This window comes from Salmo trutta, chromosome 27 (assembly GCF_901001165.1).
Source record: "Salmo trutta chromosome 27, fSalTru1.1, whole genome shotgun sequence".
NCBI lineage: Eukaryota > Metazoa > Chordata > Actinopteri > Salmoniformes > Salmonidae > Salmo > Salmo trutta.
The window spans coordinates 17,749,941-17,768,171 of record NC_042983.1 but is presented as its reverse complement, the minus strand read 5'-3'; the positions used below and the strand labels follow the sequence as shown (position 1 = coordinate 17,768,171).

General features: G+C 41.6%; 2 protein-coding genes across 2 annotated transcripts in view; one reads left to right on the top strand and one right to left on the bottom strand.

Annotated features, from left to right (window-relative positions):
- LOC115164487 (rabphilin-3A-like) overlaps nucleotides 1-6,391 on the bottom strand; it is a 59,010-nt gene extending 52,619 nt beyond the window's left edge. Inside the window, exon 1 of the mRNA XM_029717019.1 lies at nucleotides 5,917-6,391. The gene's annotated coding sequence lies outside the window, so the exon portion shown is untranslated. The remainder of the gene's footprint in view (nucleotides 1-5,916) is intronic.
- Nucleotides 6,392-6,719: 328 nt separating this feature from the next.
- LOC115164489 (vacuolar protein sorting-associated protein 33A) lies at nucleotides 6,720-17,430 on the top strand. Its single transcript, XM_029717022.1, has 13 exons — nucleotides 6,720-6,864; nucleotides 7,123-7,188; nucleotides 7,377-7,504; nucleotides 7,643-7,829; nucleotides 7,970-8,086; nucleotides 8,211-8,385; nucleotides 8,574-8,770; nucleotides 13,470-13,596; nucleotides 13,824-13,891; nucleotides 14,819-14,956; nucleotides 15,076-15,213; nucleotides 15,526-15,694; nucleotides 16,788-17,430. Exons 1-13 carry the CDS (start codon nucleotides 6,763-6,765, stop codon nucleotides 16,979-16,981), a joined length of 1,806 nt encoding a protein of 601 aa, XP_029572882.1. The 5' UTR covers nucleotides 6,720-6,762; the 3' UTR covers nucleotides 16,982-17,430.
- Nucleotides 17,431-18,231: the final 801 nt, after the last annotated feature.

The following is an 18,231-nucleotide window of genomic DNA, read 5'->3' as shown; positions in this document are numbered from 1 at the left end:
GTGAACAGCAGTCATACAGTTTAGGCTTTTAACTTTTTACAACATGGATTCCAAAGAACATGAAGAAGAGGAACAGAACTACCTTTACCAACTGTGACCATGGTAACAGGAAGATCAGAAGCGTGCGTGCGTGAGTGCGTGCGTGTGTGTGTGTGTGTGTGTGTGTGTGTGTGCGTGCGTGCGTGCGTTTGTGTGTGTGTGTGTGTGTGTGTGTGTGTGTGTGTGTGTGTGTGTGTGTGTGTGTGTGTGTGTGTGTGTGTGTGTGTGTGTGTGTGTGTGTGTGTGTGTGTGTGTGTGTGTGGACATGTTTAACTATACTTGTGGGGACCAAAAGCCCCCACAAGAAGAGTAAACAAACAAACATTTTATCAACTGGGGACATTTTGTTCGTCCCCACAAGGTCGAATGCTATTTCTAGGGGGTTTAGGGTTAAGGTTAAAATGAGTTTTAGAGTTAGAATTAGGTTTAGGATTAGGAGCTAGGGTTAGGTTTAGGGTTAGTGTTAAGGTTAGGATTAGGGGTAAGGTTAGGGTAAGGGTTAGGTTTAGGGTTAGGGCTTAGGGAAAATAGTGTGTCCTCACAAGGTGTCCAAAACACATGACTAATTACTAATGATATACCAGGTCTATGTTCCGTAGCCCATGTGTGCTGGGGAAAACCCTGAGCCTGCTTTCAACCCAAATAATGCCTCCAGCCTGATAGCCTTCCTGCAGGGCTAGAAATAGAATTGAATAAGAACAAGTCCCCTAAGAGAGAATGGTCTAAGAGGGAAACCATGAAAACAAACCCAAAGATACTGCACACTGGGCAAAAACTGGTTGCATCAACGTTGTTTTCATGTCATTTTAACCAAAAAAGTAAATGTGATGACATTGAATCAACATGGCAAACTGATTGGATTTGAAAAAAGTAATCAACCTAAAGGAATTTCATTTTTTTAAACCCAACTTTTTACCTAAATCCAATGATATGGTGAATTGTTTTCTTGATTTCAAGTGGAAGTCACTTTAGTTGAAAACTTACCCAAATGTAAATCAAAACTAGATGTTGAACTGTGCCTAGGGGGTGGATTTTGGTACATCTGCCTTGTATCTGCCAGCTTTAAATTATGCAGTTCGCTTGCAGAGCACTTATCTGGCTCTTTCCTATATTTGTTTTTCTACCTCTTCCATGACCACCCCTCTTCTCTCTGTATATATACATACAGTTGAAGTCGGAAGTTTACATTTACATTTACATTTAAGTAATTTAGCAGACGCTCTTATCCAGAGCGACTTACAAATTGGTGCATTCACCTACAGTTGAATTCGGAAGTTTACATACACTTAGGTTGCAGTCATTAAAACTTGTTTTTTCAACCACTCCACAAATGTCTTGTTAACAAACTATAGTTTTGGCAAGTCGGTTAGGACATCTACTTTGTGCATGACACAAGTAATTTTTCCAACAATTGTTTACAGACTGATTATTTCACTTATAATTCACTGTATCGCAATTCCAGTGGTTCAGAAGATTACATGCACTAAGTTGACTGTGCCGTTAAATAGCTTGGAAAATTACAGACAATTATGTCATGGCTTTAGAAGCTTCTGACAGGCTAATTGACATCATTTGAGTCAATTGGAAGTCAACTGGAGGTGTACCTGTGGATGTATTTCAAGGCCTACCTTCAAACTCAGTGCCTCTTTGCTTGACATCATGGGAAAATCAAAAGAAATCAGCCAAGACCTCAGAAAAAAAATTGTAGACCTCCACAAGTCTGGTTCATCCTTGGGAGCAATTTCCAGACGCCTGAAGGTACCACGTTCATCTGTACAAACAATAGTATGCAAGTATAAACACCATGGGACCACACAACAGTCATACCGCTCAGGAAGGAGACGCGTAGTGTCTCCTAGAGATGAGCGTACTTTGGTGTGAAAAGTGCAAATCAATCCTCCTATATTCACAGTAAAAGGAGTCCTATATCTACATAACCTGAAATGCCGCTCAGCAAGGAAGAGGCCACTGCTCCAAAACCGCCATACAAAAGCCAGACTACAGTTTGCAAATGCACATGGGGACAAATATTGTACTTTTTGGAGAAATGTCCTCTGGTCTGATGAAACAAAAATAGAACTGTTTGGCCATAATGACCATCGTTATGTTTGGGGAGACTTGCAAGCCGAAGAACACCATCCCAACCGTGAAGCACGGGGGTGGCAGCATCATGTTGTGGGGGTGCTTTGCTGCAGGAGGGACTGGTGCACTTCACAAAATAGATGGCATCATGAGGCGGGAAAATTATGTGGATAGACATCAAGACATCCATCAGGAAGTTAAAGCTTGGTCGCAAATGAGCCTTCCAAATGGACAATGACCCCAAGCATGCTTCCAAAGTTGTGTCAAAATGGCTTAAGGACAACAAAGTCAAGGTATTGGAGTGGCCATCACAAAACCCTGACCTCAATCCCATAGAAGATTTGTGGACAGAACTGAAAAAGCATGTGCGAGCAAGGAGGCCTACATACCCGACTCAGTTACACCAGCTCTGTCAGGAGGAATGGGCCAAAATTCATCCAACTTATTGTCGGAAGCTTGTGGAAAGCTACCCGAAACATTTGACCCAAGTTAAACAATTTAAAGGCAATGCTACCAAATACTAATTGAGTGTATGTAAACTTCTGACCCACTGGGAATGTGATGAAAGAAATAAAAGCTGAAATAAATCATTCTCTCAACTATTATTGTGACATTTCACATTCTTAAAATGAAGTGGTGATCCTAACTGACCTAAGACAGGGAATTTTTACTAGGATTAAATGTCAGGAATTGTGAAAAACTGAGTTTAAATGTATTTGGCTAAGGTGTATGTAAACTTCTGACTTCAACTGTATATATACATATACAGTGGCAAGAAAAAGTATGTGAACCCTTTGGAAATACCTGGATTTCTGCATAAATTGGTCATAAAATTTGATCTGATCTTCATCTAGTTCACAACAATAGACAAACACAGTCTGCTTAAACTAATAACAGACAAGCAATTATATGTTGTCATGTCTTTATTGAACACACTGTGTAAACATTCACAGTGCATGGTGGGAAAAGTATGTGAACCCTTGGATTTAATAACTGGTTGACCCTCCTTTGGCAGCAATAACCTCAACTAAACGTTTTCTGTAGTTGCGGATCAGACCTGCACAACGGTCAGGAGGAATTTTGGACCCTTCCTCTTTACAAAACTGTTTCAGTTCAGCAATATTCTTGGGATGTCTGGTGTGTACTGCTCTCTTGAGGTCATGCCACAGCATCTCAATCGGGTTGAGGTCAGGACTCTGACTGGGCCACTCCAGAAGGCGTATTTTCTTCTGTTGAAGCCATTCTGTTGTTTATTTACTTCTGTGTTTTGGGTCATTATCTTGTTACATCACCCAACTTCTGTTGAGCTTCAATTGGCGGACAGATAGCCTAACATTCTCCTGAAAAATGTCTTGTTCAACTTGGGAATTCATTTTTCCGTCGATGATAGCAAGCTGGCCAGGCCCATACATTACAGTTGGGATGAGGTTTTGATGTTGGTGTGCTGTGCCTTTTTTTCTCCACACATAGTATTGTGTGTTCCTTCCAAACAACTCAACTGTAGTTTCACCTGTCCACAGAATATTTTACCAGTAGCGCTGTGGAACATCAAGGTGCATTTTTGCAAGTTTAAGACGTGCAGCAATAGGTTTTTTTAGACAGCGGTGGCTTCTTCCGTGATGTCCTCCCATGAACACCATTCTTGTTTAGTGTTTTACGTATCGTAGACTCGTCAACAGAGATGTTAGCATGTTCCAGAGATTTTTGTAAGTCTTTAGCTGACATTCTAGGATTCTTCTTAACCTCACTGAGCATTCTGCGCTGTGCTCATGCAGTCATCTTTGCAGGACAGCCACTCCAAGGGAGAGTACCTACAGTGCTGAACTTTCTCCATTTATAGACAATTTGTCTTACCATGGACTGATTAACATCAAGGCTTTTAAAGATACTTTTGTAACCCTTTCCAGCTTTATGCAAGTCAACAATTCCAAATCTTAGGTCTTCTGAGATCTCTTTGGTTCGAGGCACAGTTCACATCAGGCAATGCTTCTTGTGAATAGCAAACTCAAATTTTGTGAGTGTTTTTTATAGGGCAAGGCAGCTCTAACCAACATCTCTAATCTCGTCTCATTGATTGGACTCCAGGTTAGCTGACTCCTGACTCCAATTAGCTTTTGGAGAAGTCATTAGCCTAGGGGTTCACATACTTTTTCCAACCACACTGTGAATGTTTAAATGATGTATTCAATATAGAGAAGAAAAATACAATCATTAGTGTGTTATTAGTTTAAGCACACTATGTTTGTCTATTGCTGTGACTTAGATGAATATCAGATAAAATTTGATGACCAATTCATGCAGAAATCCAGGTAATTCCAAAGGGTTCACATACTTTTTCTTGTCACTGTATATATATATATGGTGTGAAGCTAATCACCCCCCCCCCCTCAATCCCCCTCTTTCTTCAGACATTTGTACTCCTCTCTCCACATTCCATTCTCTTTCTCTGCAGCAGCATATGCACATCAAGAGTGTGGTAGTGAGAGAAGCAGGGGGGGGGGGTGCAGAGCGCAAGGGTGTCAACCAATTGCTATGGGTGGTTGCTCATGTATGAGTAGGCAATTGCAGATATCACAAGCAATCCATTCAGTCTTATCTCCCCTCCTCCATTTAATCACCATGCTTCAAGACTTTGGCAAGAGTTGGGGATGGTGGTATTGGGAGTACTATCATAATTTCAGGGTTTCTCAACATAGTCAGTGTTTCCCCTAGATTGGTTTTAACCTCAATACGGTTCAGATAACTCTGGCCCCCCAACCCCATTCTCAATATGCCCTGGGGAGGAGGTTGAGACATCACATAGCAAACATCAGCTGACTAACAATGGCGCAACCATCAGGAAAGCATGAGCCTTAAAATCAATCTCCATGATTTTAGTCAGGTCTGGAGCAGTGGCACATCAAGTACTGATGTGATTCTCTCAAATCCTGCAGCAACGCCCAGGGATGAGATGTGAGGAAGCTTACTGCAACCACAGTATCTCCAAAATAACATACCAGGGCTCTCTCCCACAACACAACTGCAACAAGGAAGCATCCAGACCTGAGAGAATGAATTGTAGTCTGCCACCAGTCTCATTGTAAAGAGGCACTTACTGCACAGGGGTGTGTAGAGACATTGATGGACGAATGGAGGCTGCAGGAAGCTTTACCACCATCAGTGGTTATTAATGGACCACATTATTCATAAATTAAATGGATAAGAAATGTAAATACGTCAAGTAATCATTAGCCTATGTATTTTACAACAGACAGCCTGTAATATCAGTTTTTTTTAAGTGACATATGCTAAGCATAAAATGACGTCAGTAAAGCTTACTGTTTAGTAGGCTCTATGGAATAGCATTCTATTGGTAGTCAAGTAATTTCACTCGGGAAAGCATTTGTTACAGCTACGAAATAAAACGCATTCTATTCACTCAACCTCGTCTTCGGGAACGTTTTCAAAAATCTAGATAAAACTCTGATCCATCGGGTCTTTTTGATACAGGTAGCATCATACTGCATACCATAGGTCTATGTGATACAATTCGATACTTTTATCATTCAAATACATTTTCAATTAGATTATTCAAATAAACTGAAGCCCAGCGCTCCATACATTTTTCATCATAAGTGATGGAGAATCTGTGACTTAGAACCAGCCAGTCCTCATATGTATACATAATGTTATTTTATTAATGTAACTGCATTTTGCAAAAAAATCTTTAATTGAAGCACCCTGAACTGCAATACGTGAAATGTAGCCTATTGCTCACAATAGATGCAGACCTTTAGAAAACAGTAGCAAGCCTACCTGATATTCCAGCCCTCTATTGAAGGAAGATGTCAGGGAATGATGCGGACTAATTTTATACTGTACTGGAATCAACCGCAAACCGTTCATTGCGCATGCAACGCCTGTCACAAGCACAAAAAAAATAGTCAAGGGGTGCTTCTCAATTCCTATAACACCGTCGCCAGGACCAATCTCCACACTATACGCCCTGCGTGGGCTCCTCTCCTCAGTGGTAAGCCCTTGGTACCCTGGGAAGGAGACCCCTGCATCCAAGTAGGCTACCATTGATGCTCAAGTAGTGGACTCTTACCTGGTTATACTTTAAATTAGTCTTCGTTTCGTGTTTCTACATTTCAACTTACTATTTAATTGATTGGCTACACTAGCCCAATGAAAGTAAACACTTTCAGTTAAACGATCTAATAGCCTAGACGTCAACCTTATTTTCATGGATGCTCAATCAGCCTGCAGATCGGGGTAACATATGAAGTTTTTGTTTTCCCTCCATCAAAAGGCCACATTAGTTGCATGTCTGTGTTTTATGTGCTAAATCAAATGGCCATGGTCATCAACAACATTTGTCGCTAGAGGCACATCGTTATACTATTGCAACACTTTATCCTCGATTATTGGTCTTAAATTGATTTGTGCATGTTAAATAGACTGCCCGTCTCTAAATGCCTTTCACCGCATCTGATTTTACAGTTGCGGTATAACTGAGGATTCATTGTGTATATATAAGGCCATCTATTGGACAGAATATTTATTACAGCTCAAAGACAACCTCTTGTAGGTCACATGATGCACACACACACACTTTTCCACTAGCAGTCACCTGACACTCCCTACACAGTCGGCGCAAAAATGTCTGCGCACTTATCATATGGAAGAGTAAATTTAAACATTTTGAGGGAAGCAGCGCGGAAGGAGCTCCGTGAGTTTTTGGACAAATGTGGAGGAAGCAAGGTAAAACGTCTGGTTTAAAGCGTTTATAAATTACAGACTCATTTACCTTGTTTTAATCTAAATTTTCTGTTCAACACTAGCTAGCATGCTAAGCTATCATCCACATAAACAATGATGGGGTTGTTGTCGTACATAGTAATCCACATCGTTAGTAACGCTAGCTAACTAGCTAAATAACAGTTAGATGCAGTGGATTCAAGTATCAACTTTGGACCTCAAATAGTATTTATGTGTCAAATTGTTGTTGACTGTCCATAGGCTATTGTGTGGGATGAATACCTGACTGGACCCTTTGGATTGATAGCACAATATTCTTTGTTGAAGGTAAGACTGACTAAAATGTGTAAATCTGTGTGTACTGTAGACCAACAGTAACACTTTTATAAGCGAGTCTGACAGAATAGCAACAATGAATGCTTGTGTTTGCATAGGCTTTAGAAGGCTCACATTACAGCAAGAGCAAAATGCCAAACTGGTTGTTGACAGATCTGTGTCTTCTTTATATCCTCCAGGAACATGAGGTGGAGAAGATGTTCACCCTCAAAGGGGGGCGTCTCCCTGCTGCTGACGTGAAAAATATCATCTTCTTTGTCCGTCCCAGGCTTGAGCTGATGGATATTATAGCTGAAAATGTAATCAGGTCAGTATCTCACTGGCACTAAACACTTGTATTGATTTTGGAGTAATGCTGCAGCCAGTATTGCATATGGGTGGAGGTGAATGTGATTTGCTTACCCTCATATAGCGTATCTCTTGTGTTCAATGTGTGTTTCTGCAGTGAGGATAAGATGCATTCCCCACGTGATTTCCACATGTTGTTTGTGCCACGGCGGAGCATGCTCTGTGAGCAGCGGCTGAAAGAGCAGGGGGTCCTGGGCTCATTTATCAACATAGACGAGTACATCTTAGACCTCATCCCCTATGATGGAGACCTGCTCTCCATGGAGTCTGAGGGGGCTTTCAGGGTAGGTTAGGACAGGGACATGCACATAGACACTACACACGTCCCAGTGTATGCATATGCCCAGTAAGGCTCAGGTACAAAGCTATATTTTGTATTGTAAAGTGTAATTACCCATTCATGTGCCCCGCCTGGCTCCTTTAGGAGTGCTATCTGGAAAGTGACCAGACAAGTCTGTACCACACCGCCAAGGGCCTTATGACTCTCCAGGCTCTGTATGGGACCATCCCCCAGATATTTGGGAAAGGGGAGTGTGCACGGGTGAGAATTGGAAAAGGCTTCATTTGAAGTTTAAATGTCCACATTTTGTTTTAAAACAAACAGTCAACTCTTGGATAAATGCATTGTGTTGGAAATTAAACTCTCGTGTCTTTTTCCTGTGAAGCATGTAGCTAACATGATGCTTAGGATGAAAAGGGAGTTTGCTGGCAGCCAGACTCAGATCCTACCTGTGTTTGACTCACTGCTGCTGCTGGACCGCAATGTAGACCTGCTCACCCCTTTGGCCACACAGCTCACCTACGAGGGCCTCATTGACGAAGTCTATGGAATCACCAACGGTGAGGATGGGCCTCTGTTAATGCATGAAAAACAATAATAAGCTAAATACATTCAATGACATGGCTTTATTCAATGACATATAGATTCAAATACAGACATCTTGAGAGGTTTCTGTCGATTTGTGTATGTGGTTTTGTGACCTTTGTCTGAATGTTTGTCTATTCTGTGTGCATGCGTCTGCAAACAGGTTATGTGAAGTTGCCTCCTGAGAAGTTTTCTGCCCAAAAGAAGCAGGGTGAGGCGGGTAAAGACCTGCCCACGGAGCCCAAGAAGATGCAGCTCAACTCAGCAGAGGAGCTGTATGCTGAGATACGGGACAAAAACTTCAATGGCGTAGGGGCTGCACTGAGCAAGAAGGCCAAGATCATCTCCGCTGCATTTGAGGTTGGCCTCATCCCAACACACACTCACAGACACACACAGACAGGGCAGACCGACTGTTGAAAACACTCATAAGTCCTAATGTCAGACCACAAAAGCTAGAGTTGTCTTCAACTTAACAATTTGAGCCAAGCCTGATGAGCTGAAGCCCGAGCCCAGGCCCTGTCCAACATCACAGACATTTTATGAACCCGAAAAAAGCCATCGGTTTTTTAAATATATTGATTTAAACTGATGTTGAGAACAATGCGGCGGAGGCGAGCGGCAGCGGAGTGAAGAGACGAGGAAACAGTCCTTGTCTTAGAAAGGCGAGGGGTTCCTCTCTTGGAACATATGGGAATTGGCTCCAATTTCATTAATATGATTAAAATACTTTATGCCAATCCCTCAGCCATAGTTGTAACAGACAATATCTAATCTGCTCCGTTCAGAATCACTAGAAGCAGCAGACAAGGCGATCCAATTCCACCACTGCTATTCTTATTATCCATGGAACCTCTGGCCCAGGCAATTTGTCAATCTCTAAAATCTACTGATCACTTCATCTCATTATACACAGAATATAGTAGATGGAATAATATCCCAGTTGCTTTAACCAGTAGAATATCTATTGTCAAAATGTATATATTGCCATAGCTGAATTTCTGTAGTTCAATGCTTCTCATGGCGCTCCCTCTTTTGGCTATTGGGATAAAATTCATAGTGCGGTTTCAAAATGTATATGGCAAGGTAAACGATCCCGGATAAAATTAACGAATTTACAAAGAGGGAAAGACGTAGGAAGACTATCCATACCCAACTTTAAATTGTATTTTCAACCACTAGCTTTTAACCCCGTCCTAAATTGGTTTAGACATGATACTTCTGCCCCCGGGCTGAATATATATAGAGAAATATGGTGTCTCCTATTGCCCTGGAAGAGGTGGTCTTCTCTGATATATCCCTTAAACAATGTAAACTACGCTTTGGTCCTATTATTGCTCACACAATTTCTATTTGGCGCAAAATTGATAAAACAATGTACAGTTGAAGTCAGAAGTTTACATACACTTAGGTTGCAGTCATTAAAACTTATTTTTCAACTACTCCACAAATTTCTTGTTAACAAACTATTGGCAAGTCGGTTAGGACATCTACTTTGTGCATGACACAAGTAATTTTTCCAACAATTGTTACAGACAGATTATTTCACTTATTATTCACTGTGTCAGAAGTTTACATACACTAAGTTGACTGCCTTTAAACAGCTTGGAAAATTACAGAAAATTATGTCATGGCTTTAGAAGTTTCTGATAGGCTAACTGACATAATTTGAGTCAATTGGAGGTGTACCTGTGGATGTATTTCAAGGACTACCTTCAAACTCAGTGCCTCTTTGCTTGACATCATGGGAAATTCAAAGGAAATCAGCCAAGACCTCAGAAAGAAAATTGTAGACCTATACAAGTCTGGTTCATCCTTGGGAGCAATTTCCAAACGCCTGAAGGTACCACGTTCATCTGTACAAACAATTGTACGCAAGTACAAACACCATGGAACCACACAGCCATCATACCGCTCAGGAATGAGACGCGTTCTGTCTCCTAGAGATGAACGTACTTTGGTGCGAAAAGTGCAAATCAATCCCAGAATAAAAGCAAAGGACCTTGTGAAGATGCTGGAGGAAACCGGTACAAAAGTATCTTTATCCACAGTAAAACGAGTCCTAAATCGCCATAGCCTGAAAGGCCTCTCAGCAAGGAAGAAGCCACTGCTCCAAAACCGCCATAAAACAAATCCAGACTACGATTTGCAAATGCACATGGGGACAAAGATCGTACTTTTTGGAGAAATGTCCTCTGGTCTGATGAAACAAAATGAGAACTATTTGGCCATAATGACCATTGTTATATTTGGAGGAAAAAGGGGGAGACTTACAAGCAAAAGAACACCATCCCAACCGTGAAGCACGGTGGTGGCAGCATCATGTTGTGGGGGTGCTTTGCTGCAGGAGGGACTGGTGCACTTCACAAAATAGATGGCTTTATGAGGAAGGAAAATTATTTAGATATATTGACGCAACATCTCAAGACATCAGTCAGGAAGTTAAAGCTTGGTCGCAAATGGGTCTTCCAAATGGACAATGACCCCAGCATGCTTCCAAAGTTGTGTCAAAATGGCTTAAGGACAACAAAGTCAAGGTATTGGAGTGGCCATCACAAAGCCCTGACCTCAATCCTATAGAAAATTTGTGGGCAGAACTGAAAAAGTATGTGTGAGCAAGGTCTACATACCTGACTCAGTTACACCAGCTCTGTCAGGAGGAATGGGCCAAAATTCACCCAACTTATTGTCGGAAGCTTGTGGAAGGCTACCCGAAACGCTTGACCCAAGTTAAACAATTTAAAAGCAATGCTACCAAATACTAATTGGGTGTATGTAAACTTCTGACCACTGGGAATGTAATGAAAGAAATAAAAGCTGAAATAAATAATTCTCTCTACTATTATTCTGACATTTCACATTCTTAAAATGAAGTGGTGTTCCTAACTGACCTAAGACAGGTAATTTTTACTAGTATTAAATGTCAGGAATTGTGGAAAAACTGAGTTTAAATGTATTTGGCTAAGGTGTATGTAAACCTTCATCTGTAACTGGGAATCAAAATGACATTCTCATACTCCAATATTTCACAATAATGCCTTGCGATCTGGAGGGCAGCCTTTTGCATCCGTCTATGATATCTTTTTGAATCTCTCAATCAATCAGAGAAGATTAACTGCTGGCAGGCAGCACTGCTGTGAACATAATTGTTACCTCCAAGATGGCAACCACCTCACTCTCACCCATTTAAGAAGTGGATACCGTTACTATTGGAAGTTATAACATTAGTATTATTAGGTGGAGTGGGAAGCATGGTTTCCGGGTGTGGAGGGAACGGGTTATCTTTGTATGCATTTATTTGATTGTTTTTGTACCTGTAACCCCCCCCCCTCTGAAAAATAAAAATAACCAAACTGATAAAAATCTTGGTCACAAAAAAATGAAAGGAAAGCGAGGATACAGGAAAATTCACCTTTGTTATGATCAACAACTGTTAAATGTGACAGGCTTTATAAAACATCCATATAGCTTCAGAAATTAGACAGATCCTGCTGCTGTTGCCTGTCTTTGAGTAAAAACTGATTCTGTGAGCTCCACAACATGTCGACTAAAGCAATCGCGTCTCACGAATGCGGCGGTTTTTATAATTTTTGCAATACATAATAAAGCCTTTAAAACTAGTTTTTGTTAGAACAGACTCTGGGATTTCTTAAAATGTGTTTTTAGTGTAGTTTACACTGTTCCAAACGGTAAAAAATTAAATTCAACTAACACCTGTTTGGCACCTGCTCCTACCCTCCTTGTTGTTCCTCTTCTTGATCGTCGTCTTACTGTTATTATTAGTATTACAATTATTATGAATATCATTGTAATAGCCTACTAAGTATTATTATTATTAGTCCTATTAGGCTATAGTAGCCTTGTATAATCTATCCACTATCGAGCTGTGAGAGTGTGTCAATTTTTAGCTGTCTTAACGTAACTTACTTCAGTATATCTCAATCAATTTATCATTCATCATGTCATCACACAGCATACACATTGTTGGTGCCTGTGCCTGCTCGCTGCTGAGAAGAAGAGAGAGATTTAGAGAAAGTAGTAGTGGAGTCCAAGGTGCGCTAGTAGTCGAACAGACACGCAAGGTCTTTTTTTGTTTGTTACATGATTTGGACCCGAATCAATTCGGAGAAATTCTGGTCCAGCCCAAGCTCATTCGGTGCTGTTGAGCTCATCAGGTTCAAGCTGAAAATGACAACTTTTATCTAAAGCTCATTTAAGTCGCTTTGGATAAGAGCGTCTGCTAAACTACTCTAATGTAAATGTAATTACATTTTAGCTACCGATTTCTCTCATCATATCAATTTGTGTTCTTATTAATCACCTTCGATGTGCCAGGTAGACTTTTCAGAAGGTGGATTTCCAATGGTAAAAAGTAAAGCCAGCTGACAGTTAGTATTATCGACTAAGACCGTAAACAACATTTTTATGATACAAGAGTGTCAGATAAGAGCAACAAAAAAAGCTGTTTTCTACTATGTTTAGGTGATCTCCCTACAGGCCTACATTTTTGTCAGCAAGAGACTTTTTGGCATCATAACTGTCACTGGATGCTTTCATGTGATAATTAGGCTGACGTCCCACACCGGTGGGTGTTGATGTATTCTTACATTTCTGTCCTGCCCAAACCTGTTCCTAATCCAAGTTTATGTTCTCTAATTTGATGATTGTATCAGTGAGAGCATCAGCTGTTCTCCAGCCAACAAGCCCTTTCTTACTACTGTTATGCCTACGTGGCAGCAGTCTATACGATATGTTTCATCTGAAATCATCCCTACATCTTTGCTTTGAGCTTAATGTCTGTTTATTGTGTAGTTGAGAAGCAGATTTTTTTTGCAATTTCCTATGTGATTGTAGTCAGCTCAAACGGTTCTCACATTTCACATCATCCCTATGTTACACTACACAGACCTTGTCAAAGTCTATCATACATTTTCCTTATTTCAAACCTCCAGCGTTCAGTATCTGACTCATGGTAATGTGTGATTTAAACTGTCTACGACGGACCTGCCAACTTTTTTTCCCAGTGTTTTAATGTTATTTAATTGAATTTGTCTTGCAGGAGCGGCATAGTGCCAAAACAGTGGGTGAGATAAAGCAGTTTGTGTCCCAGCTGCCCCACATGCAGGCAGCACGGAGCTCGCTGGCCAATCACACCTCCATAGCTGAGCTCATCAAGGACATCACCAGTGAGAAAAACAACCTTTACTCCTTCTCCTTTCATGTCCAACTAACACCCCTCCACTCTGTCTTTCTTCCTGATACAAGATATACCTACAGTATAATCCGATCTAGATAGAATTGAATGTGGTAGAGTATATCAGTATGTCATGTATGTGTGGCATACAGTTTAGAGTAAGACGGCTGTTGGTACTCTGTAACAGAGGTAAATGGATATTCTCTCTCTCCGATACAGCCTCTGAGGCCTTCTTTGATAACCTGACAGTGGAGCAGGAGTTTATGACTGGAGTCGATACAGACAAGGTAGGTACACAATGTTTTCAGTGCTTGGTGGACATGTGGTTAGCTCTAATATTGTAAGCTGCTGGGGTGGGGGCCGCAAACAAAATATCCATTTTTTTAGGAACTCAGTCAGGGTCTCAACTTACTGTTGAGAGTTAGAATAGTAGAATACACAAGTTGGAATGATGAAATGTAGTAGTGCATCACCAGTTCTTCTCTTCTAATGTCTCAATGTGACTATCAGTGTGGATTACTGACTCCAGGGTCAGTATGGACATCTTATTGACATGAAGATTATTAATTTAATGAGATGCTTTTCACACCATGCAATGTTATTAGAACTGAGTTTGGGTATTAGACAGTTGACTTGATCTGACATGTCTGCCAGATCTTTGTTCTAGAAAGGTGATAATGGAAGACTGACAATAAACAAGCCTGTTGTAGCAGGAGGAGGGCGGAGTTTGTTTGAGAGGCTATTTACACCTTGTAGTAATCATGGCCGAATGATTACTGACCAGGCATGCAGGGCATGTGCCCAGTGGCCCTGATTTTGTTAGTCACTCTCACTCAGATATCATATGAACATGGCATAAGTCAGTTATGGTATGTTTTAAAAACTGGAACATTTTCTCTCCACTCCATGGCAAACTTTGTAGAATTACAGGAAATTTGCTTTAAAATTGCAACATTTTCTCACTGCCCCATGGCAAAATGTGTAGAATTTTGCAAAATGTGCTTTAAAACCACAGGCGTAGAGGGGATCACTTAAATGTTTTACCAGCGAGGTGGGGGGCCCCAAAACCAATTATTGCCTAGGGCCCCCAAAAAGCTAGGGTCGGCCCTGAAAGCTGCCTTCACTAAATAAACATATTTTTGGGCTGTGTGTGTGTGTGTGTGTTTTTGGGCTGTAGTCTTGCTAATCAACAACACCTATTTCCCATTCCCCAGGTTAACACATACATAGAGGACTGCATCGCCCAGAAGGATCCGCTAATCAAAATCCTGCGGCTGGTCTGTATGCAGTCGGTCTGCAACAATGGCCTCAAGCAGAAGTTGTTGGACTACTACAAGAGGGAGATTCTGCAGGTGCTTTTTTGTCTGATTACATTACAATAAGTCAGTGGTTTTAAACGAGTGATGGTCATTTTGAAGATGTGATGAATGCTACTGTGGCAACATGATTGACCTGTGCTGTTTTTCTCCAGACGTATGGATATGAACACATGCTTACCCTCAACAACCTGGAGAAGACAGGTCTTCTGAAGCCCCAGACAGGCACCAGGAATAACTACCCCACCATCAGGAAGACACTCAAACTCTGGATGGAGGATGCCAATGAACAGGTGAATGAATCCCATGAGAGAGACATAATGCAGTCTGGGAGAGGGGATGGGGATTAACACTAACACCTGTGTAACAACACTGTAATTATTCTAGTGACACGTTAGTAATATAGTCATTGCTTAGTAACTGCACAATAATGGAGTTGAGTTGTTTTTGTCATTAAGAAAGTTGAGAGAAAAAAATGTCTTTGTAAAACAACGTTGCCAAAACTCACATGCGTAGTTTTTCCTCTGACAGAGAGTGGGATTTGTATGTAGTATTGTCTGTACTGATACCCAGCTTGTGTGTGTGTGTGTGTCATCTTCATCCAGAACCCCAACGACATCTCCTATGTGTACAGTGGCTATGCTCCTCTTAGCATCCGTCTGACCCAGGTGTTGGCCAGGCCTGGCTGGCGCAGCATCGAGGAGGTTCTGAAGATGCTCCCTGGTCCACACTTTGAGGAGAGACAACAGCTGCCTGCTGGTCTCCATAAGAAACGTAAGGAGTACAGGAGACTAAGGCAGCCAGCCAGTTGCTGTCTTGCTCAACAAGCTGAGCTATTGAAAGGCAGGGTGAACGATCAACGGTGTGGTGATCTGCTGGCTGTAGACAAGAGCTGGCTTTTTCCCTGTCGTGTCAGATGTCTTAGAGCAGCAGTTGATTTATTGTACACAGTGAACCAAACTGGACCTTACCATTAAGTGTGTGTCTGTCTGGGTAATTGTTTGTGTACATGGATTTGTTTATGAAAGAGGGGAAAAGGCACTGGTGACCGGGGTATGGAATATCCCTCTCATCTTAAGCATTATAACTGTGGTTTACTGACTCCAGGGTCAGTTTGGATACCTCATTGATATGAGGATAAATCATTTGGTGAGATGCTTTTCACACCATGCAATGTTATTAGAACTGAGTTTGGGTATTAGACAGTTGACTTGATCTGACATGTCTGCCAGATCTTTGTTCTAGAAAGGTGATAATGGAAGACTGACAATAAACAAGCCTGTTGTAGCAGGAGGAGGGCGGAGTTGTTTGCGATTTGAGAGAATAGTGTGTGGGTGCGGACATTTATTATTATATTTTTTTAGATGTTATCTTTTATTTTACTAGGCAAGTCAATTAAGAACAAATTCTTATTTACAATGACGGGCTGGGCCAATTGTGCGCCTCCCAATCACGGCCGGATGTGATACAGCCTGGATTAGAACCAGGGGCTGTAGATGCAGTGCCTTAGACCTCTGCGCCACTCGTGAGCCCAAGGATCTGGGTTGAATGGGAGGATGGGGGTTGAATGGGAGGATGGGGGTTGAATAGTAGTGTCTCTTACTTTCTTTGTGAGTTTACATGTACAATATTGGTTTTTGAGGTTATCAAAGTAACCTCACTTCAAAACAAACATATTCTGCTAAGTAATGATAATTTGGTGGGTGCTTAAATTTGTCCTGTTTCATGCATGTACAAGTGTGTATTATACGTATGTGTGAAATGGATATGTATTTTTTTCCATATCCCAACTCCCCCTGAGACATCCTCTGAGAATGGTGCACCCTGTGATCTCCACCCTGTTTGACTGTGCTTTCCTCACCCACAGGCCAGCAAGGGGAGAACAGGACCACACTGGTGTTCTTTCTGGGAGGGGTGACGTACGCAGAAATTGCTGCCCTGCGCTTCCTGTCTCAGATGGAGGATGGTGGCACAGAATACATCATTGCCACCACCAAGCTCATCAATGGTACCAGCTGGATCAAATCCCTAATGGACCGCCCTGAGGCCCAGGCCTCCTGAGCCTGCTGTCTGCCCCCTCAGGGGGAACAGAGGCACTGCTGGACCCAACAAACATTCGGAACAAAAGACCTTGCCGCTTGTTTTTAATGTCCATATTCCAGCGCCCTGCCGGTGTGTCTGATTGATTTCAGCAGAAGTCAGCTCCTCAATTGTCAATGTCTTTCTTCTGCAACTCTCACAGCTTGCTAAATGTAGTTCTCCATTGTCACCTGTTGTGGTCACTGTATGGAGCCAAGATGTCTCTTACTTGGGGCATGATCATATGAAAGGTTCTAAGATCATTGTAAAAAATAATACTGTATTTACAGAGGCTGAAATGTAGTTGTTTGTATTATTGTTTATTAGTGATTTCAACCTATATATTGTGTTGTACAGTATAGGGATTTTCTCTCTCCTTTCCAGTATTTGTGTAAAAAGTCCTGTAAATAAAATGTGTAATTGACAGCTTATTACTGCTTTTATAACCACAGTTAACCTCAGGTCTCTAAAACACTGACCATTTAAACATTTATCCTTCCACTCTACAATGTGACCAAATGTCTGATACACAGTTGGACAGTCTGACTTTGGCTGCACCTCCATTACACTATCCTTGCTCCACCTTCAACATGTAGGATCTAAAATCCTTGATAAGGATTAATTAGGCAACATGTATTGTTACTTTACGAGTTGTTTATGCTGTAGAAGAAAATAAAGATGGGACAGAATGATGCAGGCAGGGAGGAAAGGTTATGAGCCCAGTCAGCCTTCAGCAGTCCAGCTCTTTCAAGGAACAATTAGCCCAATAACAGGCCTCCCGATCAGCCGATAATGGCCCTCTGCTGTCTGGATATCTTACCCCATAAAGGCCCATGATTTGACAGCGCAGGACGCTGATTGAATTAGGAGGCCATTTGCTCCGTGTTCCGGTAGAGGATGAGTGCGGGGGAGTTGGGTTTGATCTCTTGGCTAGATCGATGGTTTGTCCGTGCCCTGCGCTATGCTCAGCGGGGTATTGTAGTCAGTGGGGGACGGGTATTGACAGGCTGACAGCAGTCTGAGATTTTTGTGAACTCACAGTCCAGATCGAAAATAATATATATTATCTTCAACCTATAGCGTAGGAAGAGTCAGGAACTGAGTGTGAAATATCACATGAAGATCTATGTGGTATTGCATTTTCTTTTCGGTTTGTCAAATGTATGATAACACAAATTGAACACATCGAAACCCGTGCACTGAGAGCATCTGCAACAGATGCAATTTCCAAG

Coding starts and splice junctions, on each gene's coding strand:
- LOC115164489 (XM_029717022.1), top strand. CDS start 6,763: ATGTCTGCGCACTTATCATATGGAAGAGTAAATTTAAACATTTTGAGG. Junction 6,865..7,122: donor ACAAATGTGGAGGAAGCAAG/GTAAAACGTCTG, acceptor GACTGTCCATAG/GCTATTGTGTGGGATGAATA. Junction 7,505..7,642: donor ATAGCTGAAAATGTAATCAG/GTCAGTATCTCA, acceptor GTGTTTCTGCAG/TGAGGATAAGATGCATTCCC.